Source organism: Brienomyrus brachyistius, chromosome 13 (assembly GCF_023856365.1).
Source record: "Brienomyrus brachyistius isolate T26 chromosome 13, BBRACH_0.4, whole genome shotgun sequence".
NCBI classification, from domain to species: Eukaryota; Metazoa; Chordata; class Actinopteri; order Osteoglossiformes; family Mormyridae; genus Brienomyrus; species Brienomyrus brachyistius.
The window spans coordinates 11098135-11122073 of record NC_064545.1 but is presented as its reverse complement, the minus strand read 5'-3'; the positions used below and the strand labels follow the sequence as shown (position 1 = coordinate 11122073).

At 47.0% G+C, this 23939-nt stretch overlaps 2 protein-coding genes across 4 annotated transcripts in view; one reads left to right on the top strand and one right to left on the bottom strand.

The window, feature by feature from the left end:
• chd2 (chromodomain helicase DNA binding protein 2) overlaps positions 1 to 4440 on the top strand; it is a 31687-nt gene extending 27247 nt beyond the window's left edge. For both annotated transcript variants that reach the window (XM_048973215.1, XM_048973214.1), the window contains exons 32-43: positions 178 to 317; positions 397 to 535; positions 678 to 828; positions 947 to 1069; positions 1177 to 1299; positions 1393 to 1533; positions 1639 to 1755; positions 1939 to 2117; positions 2228 to 2327; positions 2404 to 2605; positions 2750 to 2975; positions 3055 to 4440. In XM_048973215.1, coding sequence (XP_048829172.1) covers positions 178 to 317; positions 397 to 535; positions 678 to 828; positions 947 to 1069; positions 1177 to 1299; positions 1393 to 1533; positions 1639 to 1755; positions 1939 to 2117; positions 2228 to 2327; positions 2404 to 2605; positions 2750 to 2975; positions 3055 to 3346 — 1933 coding nt within the window. In that variant the 3' untranslated portion in view covers positions 3347 to 4440. The remainder of the gene's footprint in view (positions 1 to 177; positions 318 to 396; positions 536 to 677; positions 829 to 946; positions 1070 to 1176; positions 1300 to 1392; positions 1534 to 1638; positions 1756 to 1938; positions 2118 to 2227; positions 2328 to 2403; positions 2606 to 2749; positions 2976 to 3054) is intronic.
• Positions 4441 to 9861: 5421 nt separating this feature from the next.
• On the bottom strand, positions 9862 to 23844 carry rgma (repulsive guidance molecule BMP co-receptor a). 2 transcript variants are annotated; one of them, XM_048973216.1, is made up of 4 exons: positions 23189 to 23844; positions 18909 to 19024; positions 14475 to 14989; positions 9862 to 12000 (listed from the first exon to the last, which is right to left on the bottom strand). In XM_048973216.1, exons 1-4 carry the CDS (start codon positions 23200 to 23202, stop codon positions 11284 to 11286), a joined length of 1362 nt encoding a protein of 453 aa, XP_048829173.1. In that variant the 5' UTR covers positions 23203 to 23844; the 3' UTR covers positions 9862 to 11283. The 2 variants fall into 2 exon arrangements, with proteins under 2 accessions (XP_048829173.1, XP_048829174.1); XM_048973217.1 differs by lacking the exon at positions 23189 to 23844 and adding an exon at positions 19207 to 19491.
• Between the last annotated feature and the right edge of the window lie 95 nt (positions 23845 to 23939).

The window sequence follows — 23939 nt, the reverse complement described above, 5'->3', positions numbered from 1 at the left end:
CTGATGGTCTGTCTAATGTAATGAGTTTGAAGCAGTGTTTCCTAGTCCGGTCCGTAGACAGTCTGTTTTTGGTTCTACTAGGAACTGGGAGGGGGTTCCTGGGGACCGCATTGGGAAACACATTAGTCTGAATGTTTTTTTTCTGGGACTGAGAAACGCATCCCTATGCTTCTACAGATTGGAGGCCATCGCACGTGATGCAGAGCTGGTGGACAAGTCCATCGCGGACCTTCGCAGGCTGGGAGAGCTGGTACACAGCAATTGTCTGGCGGCCGTCCAGGAGCACGAAGAGCACCTGAAGGAGAACCCCAGTGAGGGTGAGGGCAGCACCCAAAAAGATGCCCAGTGAGGCTGCCTGTCGTGCCTGTGCTGATCTGCTTCTCTTTCTCCCTGCAGCCAAAGGTCCAGGGAAGCGAAGAGGGATAAACATCAAGATCTCTGGGGTGCAGGTCAATGCCAAGTCCATCATCCAACATGAGGAAGAGTTCGAGGCCCTGCACAAGGCCGTGCCCTCGAACCCCGCAGAGAGGCACAAGTGAGAGGCCGCTTCACCCTTATGTTGACCTTCATGACATGGCCACCTGGTGTTGTTTCGGTCTGAAGGTCTGGTTGACCCACAGAAGGAGAGCAGATGTGTTGATTCAGGACCTGTTGTTACCTCTTGGCACCTTGTCCAGGTTCCAGCTCAGCTGTCGCGTGAAGGCCCCCCACTTCGACGTGGACTGGGACATCATGGATGATACACAGCTGCTGCTGGGGGTCTACGAGCACGGCTATGGCAACTGGGACCTGATCAAAACTGACCCCGAGCTCAAGCTGTCCAGCAAGGTGCGGGGACCTGGGAAAAGAGACCGTACACCATCACACGCTGGAACTGTGAATGGTATCCGGCTGCTTCCGGCAGGTTGCCCTCTCTTGGCTGTTATTCACTCTCACTTGTTTGTAGATCCTTCCGGATGACCCAGATAAGAAGCCTCAAGCCAAGCAGCTGCAGACGAGATCTGACTACCTCCTCAAAATGCTCAAGAAAGAGCTAGAAAGCAAAGACATCCCCAAGCAAGGGGATGAGGTTGGTGGAGCTTGAGCCTACAAACACCTAGTCTTACTGTCAGGATTGTTACTCTGTGTTCCTTCCCGGACAAAAATCCGCTTACTGTCGGCCCGCCGTCCCAACAGAGCCAGGTGAAGAAGAAGAAGCCTCGCAATAAGAAGGAGGCCAAGTCCTCCAAGGATGAGCAGGGTAATGACGTGTCCTCCCCACGCCTTTCCGACCACCCCTCCGAGGAAGGGGAGGTGAAGGTGAGCAGCAGAGGGCGCTGGCGAGCAGAGCCCCGTATGTCACGTACCACTTTGAGGCTTACGTCTGTCTCCCCCGCCCCCCCACATCCCCAGGATGATGGAACAGAGAAGTCCCCCACAAAGAAGAAACAGAAAAAGAAGGACAACAAAGAGAATAAAGAAAAGCAGGGGACTCAGAAGAAAGAGAAGGATGGAGATAAGGACAAAAAGCACTCCAAGCCAAAAAAAGAAAAGGTATGTGATGAGGAGAAGCTTCTCCATTTTTTTTTTCGTTTTGGTTTTGGTGTTGGTCTCGGTTGGGCTGCCGCGGGTTTCATGCCCACCGTGCCCCCTCCCCAGGGCAAGGCGGGCACCAAAGGGAAGCCACCCCAAGGTCCGGTGCACATCACGGCGGGCAGTGAGCCGGTGCCCATTGGCGATGAGGATGATGAGCTTGACCAGGAGACATTCAGCATCGTGAGTCTGGGAGGGAGGATCGGCATGCAGACACGGTGTTCGACAGACAGGGGGCAGTAATGAGTAACTAAGAGACGGTGTACCGGTCAGTAAAGTGGGGGATTAATTAGGCAAATATGTAAAAACAGGTATGTTGTGCGAAGTGGTGAAAGTGGCTCAGTGCTGCCTCCTGTTGGCCTACAGTGCAAAGAGCGCATGAGGCCTGTGAAGAAGGCCCTGAAACAGCTGGACAAGCCCGACGAGGGCCTGTCGGTGCAGGAGCAGCTGCAGCACACCCGCAGCTGCCTGTTGAAGATCGGGGACCGCATCACCGAGTGCCTGAAGGCTTACAATGACGCGGAGCATGCCATGGCCTGGCGCAGGTGCGTTTCCGTGATAGAGCCCATGGAGGCCCCCGTGTCCCGTGTGATCCGGATGCTTCTCGGCGCCTCTCGTGTCCCTTACTCTCCGAACGTCCTGTGTCGTGTGGCAGGAACCTCTGGATTTTTGTGTCGAAGTTCACAGAGTTCGGCGCGAAGAAATTATATAAGCTGTACAAGATGGCTCAGAAGAAGCGGTCACAGGAAGAGGAGGTAGGTGCGCCTCCTGCTGGCCACTGTCGGTGTGCTTCCCGCCCCCCCCTTGCTGAACCACACTCTCTAATTTCAGAAGGAGCAGAAGAAGAAGGAGGACGTCTCTGGGAGGAAGAAGCCCTTCAGGCCGGAGCCTTGCAGCTCCAGTCGGGACTCCACGGGCGCCCAGCCTTCCCCGAAGTCACATGGGCCCTTGCCTCACCCCTCACAGCCCCCCCCCCACGCTCACCACAGGGACCCGTACATGCCGCCCAACAAGAGGCACTTCCCCAGTGACAGTGAGTGTGGCGGCGTCATCCTACTCGTGGGGCTGCCAGCATCCGTCCGTCCGTCCATCCATCCATCCATTCACAGTCTGAGCAGTAATTTAGTTTTGTGCCCCCTGTCCTGAGCTCTGCTCTCCTTTCACCCCCCCACAACAGATCGGGGAGACTGGCAGCGAGACCGTAAGTACCCATATCCTAGCAACCAGTCGTGGCAGGCTGATCGGCACCACCCCTATGAGCAGCACCGATACAAGGATCATCACTACGGTGACCGGCGGCTGCACGGGGATGCCTACAGGAGCTCGGGCAACTACCGCAAGCGGCCCTACGAGCAGTACGGCAACGACCGTGACCACAGGGGCCACCGCGACTACTATGATAGGTGAGCTTCTGGCCAAGGCGAGTCCGCCGCGGAGAAACCGCGTCTCTGTCATGTGAGTGACTGTCTCGCCTCCTCTCAGGCACTCAGACCCGAAGAGGCGTCGCATGGACGACTTCCGTTCTCAGAACTACCACCAGGGCGGCAGCCACGTGCCGGACTACCGGAGGATGCCCGAGCACCATGGTCCGGTGACACCGGAACACTACCGGCCCTTTCACCCCGACAAGTCTGGGGACTACATGCCCCCCCCGCTGCTGGACCCGCGCTCGCCACAAGCCCAGAAGTCCCCACTGGACACACGCTCACCCCAGGAAAGGACCGCAGAGCAGAAAAATGCTGCAGAATTCAGCTGGAGTGCCCGCAAGACATGAGACGCGTGGCTCCAGGCGGAACGTCGCGTGACTGAGTGCACGCAGGGTGCGGGAGCGGACACTAGGGGGCGACACATGCTGCTAGGGGAGGCGAGTTCTGTTTCCGCCATCCAGTCCTCTGCCCGGTTGGACTTTGCAGGTGGAAAAAACAAAACAGACTCCTGTTTACCAGCAACCACCTCACCTTTTCATTTTAATGTTTTACAGCGGGACCGAGGGCAAAGACAGATGTGGGACAGGGTTAATATTCGTGGGGGTATCAAAGAGTGTCAAATGAACAGACTAAGGTGTGTTTAGTCCCATGGACTGAGGATATGCAGGAGGAGCCTGGGAATATGGAAATGCCTCAGAGACTTGGCTTATTTTTGAAAGATACAGAAAGCTGGGGACGTTTTCCCAAAGCCACTTTTTTTCTTAAGTTTGTTTCGTTGTCGTTTCGGAATAATCTGAGGTCTGTCTATATGCTGAGGGAAGAGCATGCCCTCACTGCCCCCCCCCCCCCTAGGCTCAGCGCCATGACTCGGGCTGTCCGCTGCAGACACCTGTGGCGTTCAGGAGACTCTGCAGGTGTCGTGCTTTTTATTATCCCAGGGATCAGGACAAGTTGCCGGCTGGTCTCAGCCACTCCTTAGACCATCCTGGAGAGCTTTCACCGTGAATCCTCTTGCCAACCCCAGAATTCGTCATACGAGCATCAGAAATCAAGCCGTATGAACTTAAGCTGTTCTGTGAATAGCCAACGCCAAGTCCAGATGTTCTCTGCTAAAGCTGAATTTTGTTTCCGCAATAACCAGTATTTAAAGTGAACATAGGCCTTGTAAAAAAAAATATTTAAACACTAAAAAGACTTAAGGTGTCATGATGGCTGTCCCTGTCGGTGCGATTGGGAGGCTGCTTTGACGCGCTTTATTTCTACGGTCAGTACAGAAGGTACCTGCAGCTGCTCTTGCACTAAAAGTACAGTATTCTACAGTAATATTGGATGTTCCTTTCTTTGTAAGTATTTTGTAACATCACAACTTAAACGGTGAAAGTGTTCCTGAATCCTTTTTGAATACAGGTGAATTATACCTTTAAATAAACTGGGAAGATCATGTGTGTGCCATTCTGTCTGTGTGCAGATCTGTGCGGAAGTGCGGAGCGTGTGCCGCCCTGTAGGTGTAGCGCTTGAACACGTGGTGCCAAAGCAGGATGGCGTGAGGCTCGGGCTGCACGCGAAAGGAGGCGATGCAGGGCGGCCCTGGCTGTCCTCAGGCATCTGCACAGACCGACACGAGAGTGCAAAACGGGGGAGATGCCATGCTAGTGAAAGCTGAATACACACCTGGAAAGGCAATTGCTATAGCAAAACTTAATGTAAATATTGTTCAGTTTGCCGTGCTATTAAAAATGTTTTTGGTTGTGCTCTTTATAGTTATGGATCTGAGTTTCGGTCATGAAGTCGTTAGTATCTTCTATGAGTTAAAGTCATTCAAATGAGTGGCGACGATCTTTTGAACTCTTCACAGACGTGTGTGAATCTTCCCTCCTATCCTAAAGTGGCAGCGCCAGTCTGACCAGATGCTAACCTAGCAGTCCCCAGGTCCGGACCTCGAGAGCTAGAACTCAGCAGTTTGAAGATTTCCCTACGTCTGATTCAGCTAGTTACCGGGTTTGGCAGGTGTGTGTGAACAGGGGAACCTACACACCGCGTTCGATGCTGGGCCTCCTGGAGCAGATTGAGGGAATCCTACGCTAACATGTTTGTGGGTCCCACTTAGCTAGTGTCATTTCTTATTCATACCTCAGTGCAGTCAGTGTTCATTATATTACATGTATGATTGACATGAACGGTTATAGGCTTCCTGGCATCTGTGGTATTCACACATAGCTACTACCCAGAATCCTCTTCTGCCACAGCTGGCAGACGCTTCTCAACTGCACACCTTTTCAGGAAGTTGGTTGGCAGCATTCCAGACATTCTCTTCCCATGATTCTTTTGCCTGTCGGTCTGGGGTGGCCACACATACCAGGGATAGGCGAAGCAGCACTTTCAGTGACATTCTGAGAGATCCCGTGTACCGTGGGCTGTGGGAGTTCAACTAGCTACTCATTGTGTGTGGGGGGGGGGGACATTGTTAAGCATTTCTTAAGGACGTTTATGTTACATTTATAAAGCTTGCTATGTCCCTGCACTCCAGTCTGCTTTACATTTCTACATGTACAGTACATGGACACTTCATGAAGATGGTGTTACATTTACAGCTAAGTTTGACAAGAGTTTAGTAAAATCCAGGATATTTGTTTATACAATGATGTACTTCACCCTGATCAAATTTGGGATTTCCTGTGGTTCAGTGTTATTTGTTTCATTTTAATCCATTATTTACAATTTCTTAAGGTCCCCATTTGGATAACCTCAATTTTATATAAAAAAAAATCTGTGAATGCAATCAAAAAAGTAAAGGGGGTAGGGGGTTAAGCGTGTCGTGATTGGGATTAGGGTTTTTCCCATAGAAATGAATGGACGGTGCCCATTTAGATAGGTAGACCAACTTGTGTGTGTGTGTGTGTGTGTGTGTGTCTGTGTCTGTGTGTGTGTGTGTGTGTGCGTGTGTGTGTGTCTGTGTGTGTGTGTGTGTGTGTGTGTCTGTCTGTGTGTGTGTGTGTGTGTGTGTGTGTGTGTGTGTGTGCCCTGCCATGGGCTGGCGTCCCATTTTGTGTTATTCCTTGCCTTGGCCTCCTGGATTGGCTCTGGATCCCCACATCGGACAGGTTGGTACAGAGGATGGACACAGGATTCTTATGTCTGCTTCTTGGGTGGGTAAACGGAAAGTGATGACTGATTTCTGCTAACTGTTGAATTCACTGAAAAAGTGGGTTCCACACGCCACTCTGAAACGCAGTTATGACTATTGCTGGTTATATATCAATGTTTTTGAGCCACCTTACACCTCAGGGGTTGGGATTTCAATCACACTCCGTACGTGTGGAGTTTGCAGTCTGATCAATTTCGGCTAATGTGCCCATAGTTGCCCATAGTGTGTGTGCGTGCCCTGCGATCAGCTTCTACCCCACCCAGGGTGTACCCCCATACTTGTGCCCCGTGCTACTTGGGATAGTCTCCACCCCCACCCCCCACAATCCTGACCAGGTAAGTGCTTAGGAAATGGATGGATGTAAATTTTAAAGCACTACAACTATGACAATAAAACATTAGTATCGGTCTTATTTACCATTAGAACATGATACCTGCACAGCACCCTTAAGTGTAACAGTCTGTGGTATGTAGGCTCCTCCTCCATTTAAGTCTTTTTAGAACCACAGTACATACAGTATGTATAATTCCATGATTTAACCTACATTAAAAAAAAAAAATTACCTGGAAGTTATTTTAAAGCATTCATGTAGTTACATGAATAAATATGCATATGAAATATGATGAGGTAAATTAGTGAATCAGTAGATTTGCTTTAGTAAATTAAAATGGCACCAGTACAGCTGTTTTTATTTCTCACTAGGGATGACGTTGCATTTCTACTCCACCAGGTGGCGCTCTGACCCAACCCTATCATCCTGTTTACCTTACATGTCCAGAGAAGACTTGGGAAGTGGGATCAGTGGGATGGCGGCTGCTTTTGAGTGGTAAATCTTGATAATTACTTTAAGTTGATTAGGAATAATGTGGCTAATTTTGTCAGTAAAGAAAATGTGGATCAGCAGACATTACGAAGCCAAGTCAAGTGTAAACTGTCCGACTCCTGCTTCTGTCCTTATACAGAGCTTAACGTTGGACTTTGTTGATTGTTTTTCTTGTAAAAGTTTTTATGACTCGGCTGGTCTATTCGTTCTGTATGTTAAAGTAGGTTTAGAATTCCTGTATTAGTTTGAAAAGGCGCTGAGGTCTGTGCAGAGACATCGAATAATGTCTGAAACTGGTGAGACGGAGTTTGCTAAACATTAACACTGAATGGCTATGAAGTTGAATATGGCAGTATAGTAACCAGGTAGTCTATATCAGGAGTAACAGTGTTTCACTGAACTCCTGAAATGGATATAAGCTTAATTACAAGCTTGTTTATAAGATAATAGCAACATCTGTGCAACAGCAATGAGAGTAAAAGGAAAGTACTAAGGCTCTGATACTGAGCCATGGAATCTATTTTTAATGGCATCAAGATCAGGTATAGTGATTGCAGAATGTTCCATAAGTGTGGCCCCCTACTGGACAGTCTGGTGTGTGCAGGGGGCAGGCTGCTGTTGGCAAGAATCTGCTCGTTGCTGGAGTTCCGTTACAGAGCAGTGTGAACTCAAACACCAACACAAACTAGTCTGGCTGGAGACAAGCGCGTCAAGACATCAACAGGAAAATGTGAGTGGTGGATAGATTTAGACTGTAATAAACTGCTTAAGAATAGGATTACATCATACCATCGAAACGCACCTGTCACTGTGTTTCCCACCCGACAGATGGTCCACGGTTTTGCTCCCTTCCAGCTTCTGGTAGGAGCAAAATCATGGACTGTCTGCGGGTCTCCGAGGATTGGGTTGGGAAACACTGACTTATCATATGGTCGTTTAATTCTTTGGAAAACCAATTTATGCCATCTTAGAAGGTAGGAGATCCATGGAGGGCCAATGTGGGTTTTTGGGAGGGCCAATGTGGGTTTTTGGGATGGCCTCGCAATCAACCAATAAAAAAAAAACAGTTTCTTGACTCCAGTCCCAGGGACTGTTATTGGCTGATTGAGAGGACATCCCAAAAGCCGGCACGCACATCAGCCCTCCATGGAACAGGTTTCCCACCCCTGTTAGAAGGTGAGATGGAATCTCATGTTTATGTTTAACATATTTCAAAGTGGGTTGATCCCCAGAACGAATGTTCTTCTGCTAGAATTCATGTAGCTGCCGAGTGCATACAATGGTTTACATTCAATTTTTGTTTAAAATTTGCTATTTTTTGTAAAGTTTTCGTAACATGACCGTGGACTCTGTGAAGACAATAATAATAATGTTATATAGTAACATAATATATGGCTTATATCTGCCCTCCTATCATGTCATGTGCACCAAGTGTTAATCTGCACTTTACCCCTGTAATTGTGTACATACAGCCCCGACCCCGTCTCATGCTGCACCATGGTCTGGGGGGGAACGTCTCATACCACTGTATACTTGTGTATGGCTGGCATGCCTTAAGTCCCCTTTGACTTAATATAATTATTACATTTCTGCTTAATTCTTCAGACAGGCACTAAGATGTCACTGGCTTCTACAGCACTCTTCACATTACTAATATCTTAAGTATTTTGTGCACGTCCTGTACAGACAAATAAGACAAAGGACAAGTATTCAAAAAAAAAAAAACAAATGGACAAGACTTTACTTGGTCAATAAATAATTTACAGTATATACAGGTGGCATGTGCTGTCGTTTATCCTACATACAGACTCCGGGAATTGGCATGTTACTCCTGTACATCTTCCAGGCCCACTGAGAAACAATCTGACGACTAATATTCACAATCAACTTACAACCGAGTAAGAGCTAAGGAGAGAGAATTAAAAACATAAAGTGCTTCTTTAAATATGTATCAAAACCGAACATGAACACCACAAACACCATTCTGCCCTATTTAGACCTGATTGCTGGATTAAATAAAACCTTAAAAAAAAGGTTGACTCACAATTAGTCCACTGATTGTTTTCACATGCATGGAGGGGAATAAAAAACATCTAAACAACGTTTCTGCATCTATTCTCCTGCCCAGCAAATCAGAAGGTCGATCAATATGCACATTATATAAGGCATAACGACACTGTTAGGCACCGTTAGTGCCTCTTGCAGTGCTGTGGCATTCATGATTTCACAATCAATTTTTTTAAACCAAGGGTCACATTAAATCTGCCTTCCCTCGTGAGTTTTTGTATTAAAAAAAAAAAAAAAAACTTCTATAAAAATCTGGTTAACAAGGAACTACTGACCTTAGTCAGACACACTGTCATGTACGACGGCACAGTCAATGTGGCGATTTAATGAATGATGAATCACATCCCAGGAACACAAACCTAAAACGTTACAATCATCTATTTCCTTTTGGGTGCTGTGACATGGTGTGCACCCCCATGAGGAAGGAACAGAGTGAGGTCACCTCCCACGCTGTCTATGTGTAGTTAGTGAAACTGACGAGTGCATCTCAGGTGTGGTGGGGGGGGGGGGGGGGAGGGACCAGCAACTCTGCAATGCTGACTATTCCGTTACAGCGGAGGCTTAATATTGATCTTGTAGCAGCTGCTAACCTTCAGCATAAAAACAAACAAAAAAAACATCTAAAATGTGCACATTAGCCTTGCGGGTGTGAAAGTTATGCCAATGGATCAGTTGACATGGAGCAGGTCTGCATCAAAAGGACGTCTGGAAGGTGAGGCGCTCACACCTGGGCTGCACTCGCACGCCGGCAGGAGCGGCATGGGAACGCAGCAACAAGACCGTCCATGCGGATGTAATGGGAGCGATGGAATCGATGCCACGCGATGGAATCGATGCCACGCGATGGAATGACGCCGGCGCCTCAGACTGGTCCCACAGCAGCAGGATGCCACAGGGTGGCAGGGAAATAGCAGCCCCCCCCCCCCCAGTTACCCCCACAATCTGCCCTTACTTTCATCAGCACCACACACAGCACAGCCCTCAGTGCAACCCAAATACCTTCAACTACCGAGCTCCCCAGAAACGGAAGGGTTAGGAACGTGGAGGCAGGGGAGAGTGGGATTGGCCATTTTTTAAACTGTTGGCACAAGGTTCTGCTCTTTGGCAAGGGTTTCAGCCATAAATTAACAGGACTATTGAGAGAGACGACTCAAACAAGCCCTACAGCGAAGCCAGGGCGGCAGCCGTTAAGCATGGGGGCCGGCCTTTTAATGTCAGTGTGACAGAGCGGGGCCCCTCGCGCCAGAGAGCCCCCCCCTCGGCTGCTTGGCTTCTATCCGTGCTGGAAGATCGTTTCACTGCTTTGTTCATAGATCTAGCTGGAGTGAATGTGGCATTAAACTGCTAAACTGTGAAAAGTATAGGGAGGGAGAGGGAGAGAGAGAGCCCAAGAGGGGCTAATTTAAACAATAAAAGACAAAAATCTTGTGGTCGCTGTGTGAACATTTCAGTCCACACACACACACGCATACATACATACATACATACACACACACACACTATAAGCATATTCGGAGATATGCAAATTAAACTTAAAAACATTCAGCATGTAAACATTGCCATGGATAATCTGCTGTGCTCACTGCTGCATCCTGGATCCGATTCCAGCTCGACTCTGACACCCGGTCAATCGGATCACTTAAATACTGTTCATCCTTTAGACACCTGTTAGGGCAAACAGCCCAACTGGAAATGACCGGCAAGTGCGGCTTCCGTCCACAGATAGCAAGCCCTCGTGAGAGGACACCGTACGACCATCCCTCTCAAGGACATGGCAGGCAGGCAGCCAGGTGACCATAAATCTCCACCGGCCTGCAGAGGGCGCTCTGCTGCACGCTCAGGCCTCTCCTGTCTCCCAGGCCTGTGGCGGGTGTCACATACACAAAGCCCTCCCCATCGGCGGCTCACAGAAGCCTGCTGGCTCTGCCCTCTGCTGGGGGAAGCTTTCGCCTCCTAGCTCAGCCCCTAAGATCCTGGAGCCTCTCTGCCCCATCCCCCAAGGGGCGCCGCTGCTCATCGCCCAGAGCTGTCCCTTAGCATGCCCGGAGAGCCTGGGGAGGGCAGCAATCGCGGCATTCCATCTGCGCATTGGCGGGAACATGGAAGACAGGATGGATGGCTGGAATGGGGCACTCTGGCATGGAAACACTCAACCCCCCACCCAAGCAGGTGAGCGGATATGGGGTGGTGTGGGATGAGGTATGGCGTGATGATGGGAATGTTCACTGCTACAGCTGAAGCCAGAGTGATCAGAGACACACAGGGAGCCACTGAAGCCAGAGAAGTGCGAGGGCGCTGAGGAGAGGCAGCAGGCTCCGGTGGGGGCTCCTAGATGGGGCACCCCCCAGCCCTACCGCCTTTTCAAACAGATGGTACTTGTCCTTGTTCGAGTGGAGCATCTTGACATCTTCAAAGGCATAGTAGGCAGCCAGGCTGAAGCTGACGTCACCAGACGTCAGCAGGTCGAAGACGCACGACTGGAAGTACAAGTCCTCCACCGGGAGGCGCTCTTTGCACTTGGCCACGGCTGACTGGTAAGTGAAGGTATGGGGTGGTGAGCCCAACTGGTCTCCGGAGCCGGGTCTCCTCACGGGGGCACGTCCTCCTGCGGCACGGTGCCGGAACGTCCGGAAGTCGATGCGCTGGCTGAGGGGGCAGCCGTGCAGGCAGAGGTAGAGGTCATGGCTGTCGCCGTCCTCAGCAGCGTGCGCCACCTCCTCCGGCATGCGCACCGCGAACGTGAGGTAGCGGCCCACCTGCCGCACCACCATGGTGGTGCCGATGTAGCGGGCCTGGATCTCCACGTGCTGGCCGGGGACTTTCTCCAGCACGCGCAGCGCCGCCCCCCCATGGCGCTCGCCACCGTTGCGCGAGCCGTCGGCGAAGGCGGCCGGCAGCTCGTTGGTCTCCGCGTGGTACGTCTTCTGATCCACACACTCCTGGAAGTTCTTGAAGATGATGGTCAGCTGTTTGGAGGAGGAGAAAGGAGCCGTAAGCGCGTGACACCGGTACCATGCCTGCGAGTTTGAAACTTCAGATTTACTACTTTATACAAACAACCAGAAATCAACTGAATTTACTGCCCCAGATGATGTCACATAAGATCAATGTTTCACACTACCAAACTACAATCAATCATCAAGTGCTAAAATATATACTGAACAAAAATATAAACGCAACACTCTTGTTTCTGCTCCCATTTTTCATGAGATGGACTTAAAGACCTACAATTCATTCCAGATACACAATATTACCATTTCTCTCAAACATTTCTCACAAATCAGTCTAAATGTGTGATAGTGAGCACTTCTGCTTTGCTGAGATAATCCATCCCACCTCACAGGTGTGCCACATCAAGATGCTGATCTGACATCATGGGTAGTGCACAGGTGTACCTTATACTGCCCACAATAAAAGGCCACCCTGGAATGTGCAGTTTTTTGCTTTATTGGGGGTCTGGGGACTCAGAACCGGTCAGTATCTGGTGTGACCACCATTTGCCTCATGCAATGCAACACATCTTCTTCGCATAGAGTTTATCAGATTGTCAATTGTGGCCTGTGGAATGTTGGTCCACTCCTCTTCAATGGCTGTGCGAAGTTGTTGGATATTAGTGGGAACTGGTACACGCTGTCGTATACGCCGGTCAAGCACATCCCAAACATGCTCAACGGGTGACATGTCCGGTGAGTATGCTGGCCATGCAAGAACTGGGACATTTTCAGCTTCCAAGAACTGTGTACAGATCCTTGCAACATGGGGCCGTGCATTATCTGTCTGAGTGGCTGGTCTCAGACGATCTTGGAGGTGAACCTGCTGGATGTGGAGGTCCTGGGCTGGTGTGGTTACACGTGGTCTGCGGTTGTGAGGCCGGTTGGATGTACTGCCATATTCTCTGAAACGCCTTTGGAGACGGCTTATGGTTGAGAAATGAACATTCAATGCACGAGCAACAGATCTGGTTGACATTCCTGCTGTCAGCATGCCAATTGCACGCTCCCTCAATGCTTGTGGCATCTGTGGCATTTTGCTGTGAGACAAAACTGCACATTCCAGGGTGGCCTTTTATTGTGGGCAGTATAAGGTACACCTGTGCACTACCCATGATGTCAGATCAGCATCTTGATGTGGCACACCTGTGAGGTGGGATGGATTATCTCAGCAAAGCAGAAGTGCTCACTATCACACATTTAGACTGATTTGTGAGAAATGTTTGAGAGAAATGGTAATATTGTGTATCTGGAATGAATTGTAGATCTTTAAGTCCATCTCATGAAAAATGGGAGCAAAAACAAAAGTGTTGCGTTTATATTTTTGTTCAGTGTATATCCATCCATCTTCTGTTCAGTGTGGGATGCATGGCTGGGGTACAGCCTGAATAGCCTGCCAGTGCATCGTAGGGCATAAATGATCCATTATCAGAATCACACAAAGATTTACCCTTAAATGTAATGCAATGCGCCCATTTGTGCTGCAAAACACAAGAACCACTTTCAGGATTAATTCTGGCATCCCTGCGCATTTCACGCAGCGCACAATGCATTTCATTTCTAAATGCGCCGGTGTGCAGAATGCGACATCCCTCCCCACACAGAAAAGTGCTGATTGTGGCAAAGCGAGGGAGGGGTCTGCCAGGGCTAAGCCTCTATACACATCCGTCTACTGCAATTAAATTCATAAAGGAGGGAGCCAAACAAACACAGGAGTGGGGTGGGGCCCAATCCCAGTCAGCAAACACAAAGGTGGCCCTTTCAGCCGAGTAAGAAGGGTGCAGAAGACAGGGGGCAGCACAGAGTAAGAGGCCAGTCACTGATCTGTGTCTGGGCACTGCTTCCCGCACACATCGCTGCCGTCATACTATACGCCGTCTGCTGCCTTTGCATGTGTGAGGCAGGGATTCAGGTTACCCACGTCAGCACCGGTGACTCACATGTTTAAGTCTCGTTCCACACCAACTGTTTCAGGTTACATCGTCTTGCTTTACTCCCCCATTCCCCACATTTGCCCTCCGCTTGCGTGACAGCGGCTCCCTTGGTCACAAAGATGCCAAACACCGGACAAGATCTTCACCGATACCGGGAGAGATGGGAGAGCAGCACAAAAGGTGGCTTGGGGGACAACCGGAAGGTTCTTGGTTTGAGCCCCAGAAGCACCTTCCTGACCCAGCAGCTTAATTGACAGCTATTTTAAATGAAAGTCTTAAATTTACCTAAGTAATCCTGCTACTGCAGTTTTGCTGAACAGTCCAGAATCACACTAGTATGTGAACCAGGGTCACTAGATAGTGAATAAGGTGTGATGTTTGGCATCTCACCCAGCATGCTCTCTACCCTGGGCATCCTGGGATAGATTCCAGGTTCATTGGGATCCTATACGGGATAAGTAGTTACAGAAGATGGATGGATGAATGGATAAGAAGACAAGAAGAGATGTGTCCCACCTTGCTGGTTGCCGTGGCTGAAGAGCCAGGTAGCACAGGGGTGTTGGTCACCTGGACGGACAGGTACTTGTTGTGGATGAGAGGCCACGCCCCCTCCACGATGCAGGTGTGGAAGTCATCGCCAAAGGTGCGCAGGTGCGGGTCCCCAAAGAAGCCGCAGTGTGTGTAGTTGGGAGGGGCGGCGTTCCGCGGAAGGCCGCGCTCGTAGTGGCAGACCTCCGGCGCGTCGGAGCGCTCCTGGCTGTCGGGCGGCGGCGGCGGCGGAGGTGGCGTGCGGCTGCGAGTGCGCGGCTGCGAGGTGGGGCCCTCCCTCGAGCAGTTGTGCTGCCCCATCAGGTCCTCGATGCCGTGCTGGGCGGAGTGGTAGGCCAGGTCACCGCGGCAGGTACGCGCCGTGCGCCGCACGCAGGCGTGATAGGCCCTCAGCGCCGTGCAAAACTCCTCCTCGGGGCCCAGGCTGGACGTGGAGGCCCAGAATTCAGAGTTACACTTCAGGATCCGGCACTGCAGACTCGCTGTGAGGAAAAAACACCAGTTACCAGCAGCCAGGAGGTCCGGCCGGCCATGAATGCTAACCAGGACATTCAGCCAGCCTGCTAATGAAAGGGTCCCTTCGAGTCCTAAGTAGGGGCAAGAAGATCCCCATGCTTTAATCCTTTATGTAACTGGGAGCCCATGGGCTTTAGATGGGAGACGGACATGTCTCAATCTCAGCTGACCTTCTGCAGAGCTTCCCCGCATCATTTCATCCTTATCAACCCGTCCGCAGAGGGTCCAAGGTGTTTAGGTTAAGGCAGGAGCTGCCAATGTGTCATTTACTGAACAAACACAGCCTGAATTTAACCTGATCTTTAAGATGTCTGAAATATGTGCGATATGAGAACTGAAGTGCCTCGTTAACACTCTGTGCACCATTATTGACATTTCTATTGGTAAAAGAAATACAAAACACACACACACACACACACACACACACACACACACACAATCATAGCACAGGGAATTTTCATTATTTGCAGACTGCACAGGCCGTGCACAGTCATCTCCCATCAGAAATCACCGTCAGCCTGGACCTAAAGTGACCCCACAAAGCGCAGGAGGTTTGGAGTTTTCACTGCCTTTCAGAATATGCTAACTGACAGGAGACATCAGGCTGCAAATGCATCAAATTCTGCATTTTTTGGAAACCTGAATAAGGTTGTATGCAAGCAAAAGGTTCAAGACCAAACAGCATTAAACTGCAAAATAACCACAAAATGTAATACACACAGCCTAGTTTTAAAACCCATCAAGCTAAACCCTGAAGAGCCATCATTAAACTGCAATTGCCATTTGGATGGCCTGGTTCTCCTAATCACCTTACTGGAATACCAACATCCCGAAAAGGGGTGGCGCACCGGAACGGGACAGGATGACAAGCATCAGGATCTCGCCATGCAAACGGAGGGGCTGTATTGGCAAATAAACATTAGGCTCTCAGTGGGTGGACAATGCACAGCTCCTGGGGGGGCGGTGTGTGTGATCACATGATTTTGTTAGCTGAACATCCGTTGGTGTAGGTCCTGCTTAAGCCACAAATCGCAGCCTTATAATCAAGTAACGCCACCTTCTGAAAGAAATGGGAAGGCGTGCTGTAGGACAGGCTCTGAATAACCCCCGGGAGATGAGGGAGAGCCCCCCCCACCCCACACACACACACACACACACACACACACACCTTCCAGAGACAAAAAAAACAAACACTTCTGAAAGAATTTCACCCAACTAGAATGGAGTGGAAGGAGTGTGTGTCAGTATGAAAAAGTGTGTGTGTGTGTGTGTGTGTGTGTGTGTGTGTGTGTGGGGGGGGGTGTCTTTAGGCTCTGAATGAAGACAATGTAATTTGCCATTGAGAGGAGACCAACAGAGCAATAAATTACCCCTGTGTAAAGGGATTAGGTCGAGTTTCACAGGCCGCACTTTGGGGCTGGGGGGTTGGGTCTTACAGATTGTTGAAGTCCCTCTTAAAGAAACAGGATCGCCTTTTCTCATCTGCCAGATCTTAAGCCCAAGCTCCACATGGGAAGGTGGATAAGAAGGGTCACCCCAGCCAGGGGTTAGGCAGGGCTGTAAATGTGGAACATGCACCCCCACAACTGACGGAATTAAAAAGCACCATTGCTCTTAACTGACTTAACTGCTTTGCCAAAACTGGTCATTTTAGGGGGAAATCGAACAACTGGAAAGAATATGCAAGCCTGCCCTCCCTTTTCTGGCCGACTGTCTGCATCAGCCAAGGCTCGTCTTCTGTATGGCATCAACCTCATTATTTCTCAGGAGGGTTATTAAAATGCTTAGAAATCTCACAACAAAGGCATTTCCAATTGAAACAATAAAACTTCTTTTAAAAACATTTGAATATACCCTAAACTATCAGCTGGTATTCATTAATTAATGTGTAAGATTTCATTTAATCGGGCCCATAATTCCTGTAACTCGAAGAGATTGGGGGGGTTGCTGCATTTCACATCACTAATCTTTAACAGGAGTTGGCTGGGGTACCTGGACAGGCTTCACGGATAGTCACTGCGAGAAGAAAGGCAATTCAAGCCTGCCTCAGCACAGACGCCCTAAAGCACTCGGCAAAGAATCTGCAGTCAACAGTAGTTCAGAAAGGACATTAACTCCTATGTATGTATTTTTACAGCAAATCTGGAATAGAGGACAGAAAGCAAAATAATTCATAAGGTCAGAAATTTTGTCAAACTTGGAAAAAAAAATCCTTCCCAAAAATATATTAATTAAAAACACAGATAATGAAAATTCCAAATACAAGCTAAATCGCCTCCGAGTGAGACAACTCATTCCATATAAAACAGGTTTGACATGAATCATGGTCTAAACAAACACACAGGTTTATGCTCCTGATGGGGAGGAATTAAATGCGGGTACCGAGAAAGGTAAGCTGTGAGAGGAAAAACGCGAATAAGGATAGTCTGTAGTCGGGGGTGGGAAAAGAGTACGAATAACTTTATACAATGCAGCGAGAAACACGGGGGTAAGAGCACTGTTTTGATACACACTGCAATTGAAGCTATTCATGCATCTTTGAGCAAAGGGAACACTTAGCAATGCAGTTCTCTGACAAATTAATGCAAAATCTAAGTTGTACCAAACAAAATGGTCCCAGAGTCCCTGGATTGCTATCGTTATTATTTAAACCCTAAAATTAACACTTACAGTTTAAATAGTTAAAGACTCACTCCCACGCCTGACAGCAACAAAAGGCATTTATCACCCGCATCTGATAAAGCGCAATAAACTAATCTTGAATAAACGTCAACGACAAACACTTATCTCTTCTTTGTTTGACGTTAAGTACCATGAGAGAAGCGATAAGAGAGAGTGTGAAAATTGTTGATACATTTCAAGAGGGTGTGTACATTTTTATTATTTTACTGTTCTTAGTAGTAAATAAAAAGATCTACATGGAAACATTCCTATATTAATAAAAAAACCCTACAATGTTTAAATGTAAACAACTTCAAGCGTGGAAGTCAGACTGTTTTTTAGGAAATCCAAAGAATGTGTAAACACGTGTAACACGTAAACAAATCCACAGCAGAGTCTGTGGGTCTATCTCACAATAACGAAATATTTCGATCTGCGTATTCGGAGGCAGATCTCGGCAGGTTTTACTAAAACGGGGAAATGCAGAGCCGAGAATGAGCCCTGGCGGCGCTTGCCTCCCCTCCCCCAACTCCGAAGAGGGGCTCCGGAGGAATGACTGCGCCAAAGCCATTGTGGAAAAGTTTCTCCAAAAGCCAGCTACCTACACAGCAGAAACGTGCCTACGACTTTCTCAGATAAGCTCAAATTAGTAGAAAGCTGCACATTTCTCAATTAAATAAAACACCATTTCTCATGTCTTCCCACCAATACGCAATATATCACTCTTGCGTGTTTTTCGCCAAAAATTTACTTGACATGACACACAACTTATTCGCAGGATATTTCCTGCAACTCAAAAACTCAAAAACAATTTTCCCCATTTGGGAAAAATAAATCTGTTAGGATTTAGTTTATGGTAAAACTAATTTCGAAGAAATCCTTTGTTACTTTGATTTCGCAGTTTCGCACCTACAGATAGCCTACAGCAGTATGCAAACGCATGGTGAAGTGAAATGCCCATGCAGAGTACAACTTTTTAGACATTATCCACCTATAAACAAATACAGTACGCAGAAATGTTTCAAATGTAATATCTTAAGGTATATAAAAGGTGGGTAATGAGCATTTTCTTAGTTTAAGCGTGAGGTCTGCGATGTTATTAAGATGATTTTAAGATCAAAAGCTTCATATCTCGTAATTGGTCACGTTTATTGTAGCTTTGACCCAACATACGACACCCCAAACCAAACGTGGCCGAATTTTAAGGTTGTTTTTTCGTCTTACCTGTAGGGAACATGTAGATAAACAGGGCGAAGATCTTGCAGACGTCTAGCGCCGAAGTTGCTGCTCCTTTCCCCATAACCATCCATCCAGCACAGGATCGCACCTCTCTCCTCTCTCTGATACAGCCAACAAAAGTGGTAACGGGAAAAAGTGAATTAGCAGATGAATTGTATCACTGTTTGGGGCGGTAAATCCACGCAAAAGGGCGCAGGGGGGTAAAAGCGCGCTGTGCCGCGTTTGAAAACATCCCTTCGTTCGGGCAAATGCATAAAGTTTATCACCGCAAGGACCGACTCACAGCATATGGCGCGTGCTTTAGGAACTAGCTGGGCGCTATATATGCCTAAGGTTGCCTCGCATGTTCGGCACCGAGTTGAAATCCTCAAACAAAAAATGAGAAAAGATTGGCAATCGATCTCCCGTTTCGGGGTGGGGGGAGTGCGGAAAGGTGCAGCCTACATCTAGGCTAAGCCAATACGGAGCCTTTCCGCTCTCACCCCCTTTCAGTTTCGGATTACAGGCTGACCTTGCAGGGATGCTGAGGCTCACCGTACTGCAAGTCACGCTGAATCCACTGTGTCACACTGTAACCCGCCTAGGGAGCCGCTTTCCGGACACAACAGGTGGAGCTTGTGTTTGCTTTTGCCCGACTAAAGCATTTTAAGCACTTAAAGAAGTCATGTAAGCTATTAAAATAAATCAAATAAACAGAACGACGCCATCCACTAATGAACTATTCATAACACGAAGCGATACTTAATGGATTTCAAACAATCAGCGGCATATCCTAACGTGATGCCAGTTAATTCCGACAAAATATGTATAGGTACAAATCTAATCTACTTTCAGCAAGTGTGGCTGGATATATAAAAATTAACTTTGTATTAGTTGCCTGACTGGGAATTTAACTGGTTTTAAAATTTTCAATATTTTATAAGGCTTAAAGCGCTGTTACTTGCAGAATTTGTAATCATTTGTGCCAAAAGGTATCATATGTAATATTATTATACTCGCAGGATAGTCACAGCAATGATACCGCGCCCTTTAAAGAAACGTTATTTAGTGTTTGGAGTATTTGCTGTTAGCTAGCGAACATTTTGTTTGCCTCTGGTAGTATCGAATCTAAAACGTGTATTAAACTTTATTACAGTTTATTACTCTTTAATTCTATGACAAAAATAGAAAATAAAAAAGAACAGCTTTCATTGATAATTTTCATAGGTAGACTACATTTCCCCGTTCATTAATCCAATCCTTATTATTGATTGATTTTAGAAACAGATATGGCAGTACATCATGAATCTATCAAATATCTCAAAAGCTCAGTAACGGCGTTTAAAATAAAAGTTCTATCATGCTCATATGTACCACCAGCACCTCCTACAGGCAGGCTTGTGACAGGTGTTCCAGTCTATTAGAACCAGCCCAGTAGAACGGCATCATGCGACATGAAGTGCGTAAATGTAAGACTGGCCGGCAGAGAGATCGTATCACATATCCTTACATTTGAGCCATCAGTCTGGCGCAGCTATTTGTAAGATCTCACCACATGTAACACACAAAGAACTGCTGACAGGTGTCAAGTAAAAAGATTGCTAACAACAAAGAAAAAGTAAATGATGATTAACGTAGGAAGCGAATGTGGAGGGTCTCAGCGAGAGTGTTGACTTATCATCTGGTGAAATACTTTCCCAACACCAGCATCCTACACTCTTGAGTAGGGCACTTGCCCTGAATTAGTACTCGGCTGGAGCAACTGGTAAAAACGGTAGGCTACTTAGAGTAAAAGTATTGCCTAAGCGACATAATGAAAGCCTGAGAGTAAAACCACAATTATTCAGATTTCCTCTAACTGCCAGTACATGGGTATTTTTATGCAGTTACATTTTAACCAATTAGAATAATGCTTCGGTTTGATGTTTTATTACAGTACAAATGGTTTCAACCAGTTTTAAACTAGGTGTTTAAATGTTCTTTTATTTTACAGTGTAGGCATAAGAATATTCATTCATCGACTCTATATAACCACTTATTCAATTAAGTTAACTGGACACTGTCCCAGGAAGCATGAGGCACGGCACAGGCTACACTGTGTAAGAGCCAATAACGTACTGCAAGGCATTCCGCCTTACCAAAGAGCACAATTTCTCAGAGGTGTACCTGAGCTGCACGTCTCTGCATCGCTGGAGGGAACCCCCAGTACATAAATGAACCTGACATTTCGGTAGTGGGTGTGAAGGCGTGAAGAGTGGGCACTCACCACCAAACCATTGTGCCTTCTCACTCAGACAGCGATCGCTGTGCAATTGATTTTTTCCCCCATTCCCTCCGCAGAGTGTGATTCGAAGATTGATTCTTTAATGTTTGCGTGAACGAAAATTAGACCAAAACAAACATACACTTAGTGTCTGCTCTGTGATCCATGGGTAATGCCAAATTAGTCATTATGATACAGATCTTTTCACCGATTGCAGTGCGCTCAGCCATTAATTTTAAACCAAACAGCTCTCATATACTTTCAGGTTTTACTATTTTATAGATGTTGCAAACATTTCACACAACTTAAAATACAGTAATATCACCAAAACAAACACAGACCACTACAACTTCTCATTTATTTTTTATGATAAACATCGGTCCTTGTAGGTCTTTGACAAACTGAATGTATAAAAAAGAGTTCAGACATTGTTCTCGATCTTACGCAATTTCAATACATCTGTTTCAGGACGATATTTTTTTCTCTGTAACTTGACTTTTACGGAAATAGTTGTTCAAGCCTATAATACAATGTGTTGGATATAATTGCATGACTGTGCAATGGAATTTTAATAATTCCCCAATAGATGGCGCTTGTTCTATCTGCTACGTAAGAGAATAGGTGGAGGGGTGCTCTCAGTTTCTTGGGCTGTTGCCTCCAGGGCTGAGGGTTTGAATCTCATCTCTTTGTGACGTTTACATGTTCTCTCTGTGCCGCGCAGTTGCACACGAATGTGTGTGGGTTTGAATATCCCATAATGTTGTTCAACCTGTTACTTTTTTAAGCTTGTGGGGGCATTTTTTCCAGATCCCTACAATTAAAAACTAAAATTTATAAAAATATGTAACTACAATCAAAAAAGTAAAAGTACTAAAAGTCATGTATTTTGTTTGGTTACTTATAGTTAAGGCTTGGGCTGGGTCGGGGTTGGTTTTATGGTTATGCCCATAGAAATGAATGGGGAGTCCCCATACTGGTATAGATACCTATAGAAACTCTCTCTCTCTCTTTCAGCCCCGTGAAGACTGCTATCCCATCCAGGGTGTACCGCTGCAGGGTTCCCTATTCTTCACGGGATGGGCTCTAGCCCCCACATCTGTGTCCAGAGCATGAGCGTCTGACGAATGGATGTTTAGGTGCCGCGGTATCACGCCCGATCCACATGGGTTAAGTCAGAACAAGCCGGCAGACTATTAAAATCTCAATTTTGTCATATTGATCCCCCCTCTGAGCGGTTTGAGCGAATTACACCAACAGACAGAGATCACTGCCGCTTTCCAACACTTTGTAACTTTCATATATCACGCTTAAAGCGCAAGCGACATTTCGTGCTTTCCTTTAATACCATTTAATTGCACAGAATTTTAATGAAATAAATTATCCTATTTTTACTTTTTACCCTAGATCTAATAGAATGACATATATGCATATATCACCACTAACATTTCGCGCAACAAAGTTAATTTTAAGATATTTTAGAACCACATAGGCTACATTTAGCAAACTCCAACAATATTTACCTCAGAACGAAAAGGTACTGCAACATACATTCCTAAAACAAGCGATTGTGTTTTGGTTTTTTCAGTTCAACGCTTAATGTAAAACGTAACACGTCGTGTTTGTTTTCTAGGTAAATGAATTCCTTTCATTTAGGAAAAGCCGAGCTGATAGAACTAGTTTAACGTCTGATTCTGTCACACAATCCTGCTCTACAGTCCTGCAAACGGCACATTGCGTGTAAATATATACCCAGTAGGGTTATTCGTACTGGTTTCCAAAACAAATGCAAAAGCCGGCAGGGAAACAAATGCATTCTGAAACAGACAGCAACCACTGACAGACTATGCGTTCAAATTGCAACTAAATTGAACTTAAAACTTAAAATGGAAGACGAATTGAGCTAAGCGTGTAAGCAGAGCCATATCGACATCAAATGATTTTTACTATATATTTATGTATGTATAATTATTTGAGTGAAATAATGCAAGAAACCGAGGTGCATGACACTTTCTGTGCAGCTTACCTTGGCGGCTGCATGAGGTTTTCCAGCACGGTTTGGGACGGAGCTCAGCCAAAGAAGCGGGGCGGACGATCACGGCGAGAGAGGAAGGAGTCCAAATCAGGCGCAAAGCAAAAACGATGTAGGGTTTTGTTGTAATCCACAACAACAACAACAACAACAACAATAATAATAATAATAATAATAATAATAATAATAATAAACGTTTTCTGTTGTTCAACTAGGTGGAAAGTAGTGCCGTATATCTTGCATTGTGACCGTCGCCAGGCACCAATGATCCTAGATAAAAAGGTGTGAAATGAGAGTGATTTTTTCACACGACCTGACGTCGATAGTCGCAATGAAGAGGATTTGTAGACGGTAATTTCATAAATCGATTCTGTTTCCTCTTGCGGTTTCGTTCGCGTCGCTGACTCGTATATCAATTAACTGAGGTCATTTAAATGAAGACGTGCATTTCGGAGAACAGAAAGTTTTAGGTCACGTCGGCGTTGATTTTCCAGTTGCAGTTTGTGTATCCCGTTAATGTGCGCTGCTTTTAGGGGGGGACCGTCGGGGAATCGCGGCGGGCTCCTGCTGGACTGCTTGCCCGATCGCTCGCATCTGGGCTGTCAAATGGTTAGTTAGGAAATGTGAGACACGGCGTGTTGTCACCGGGAGTCTATCCCTGGTCCTGCGACAGCAGAAGACACTGAGAGTTTATAGATCTGACTGAAAACAACAGAACAAAAGACAAAATTGTCACCGTTCTTAT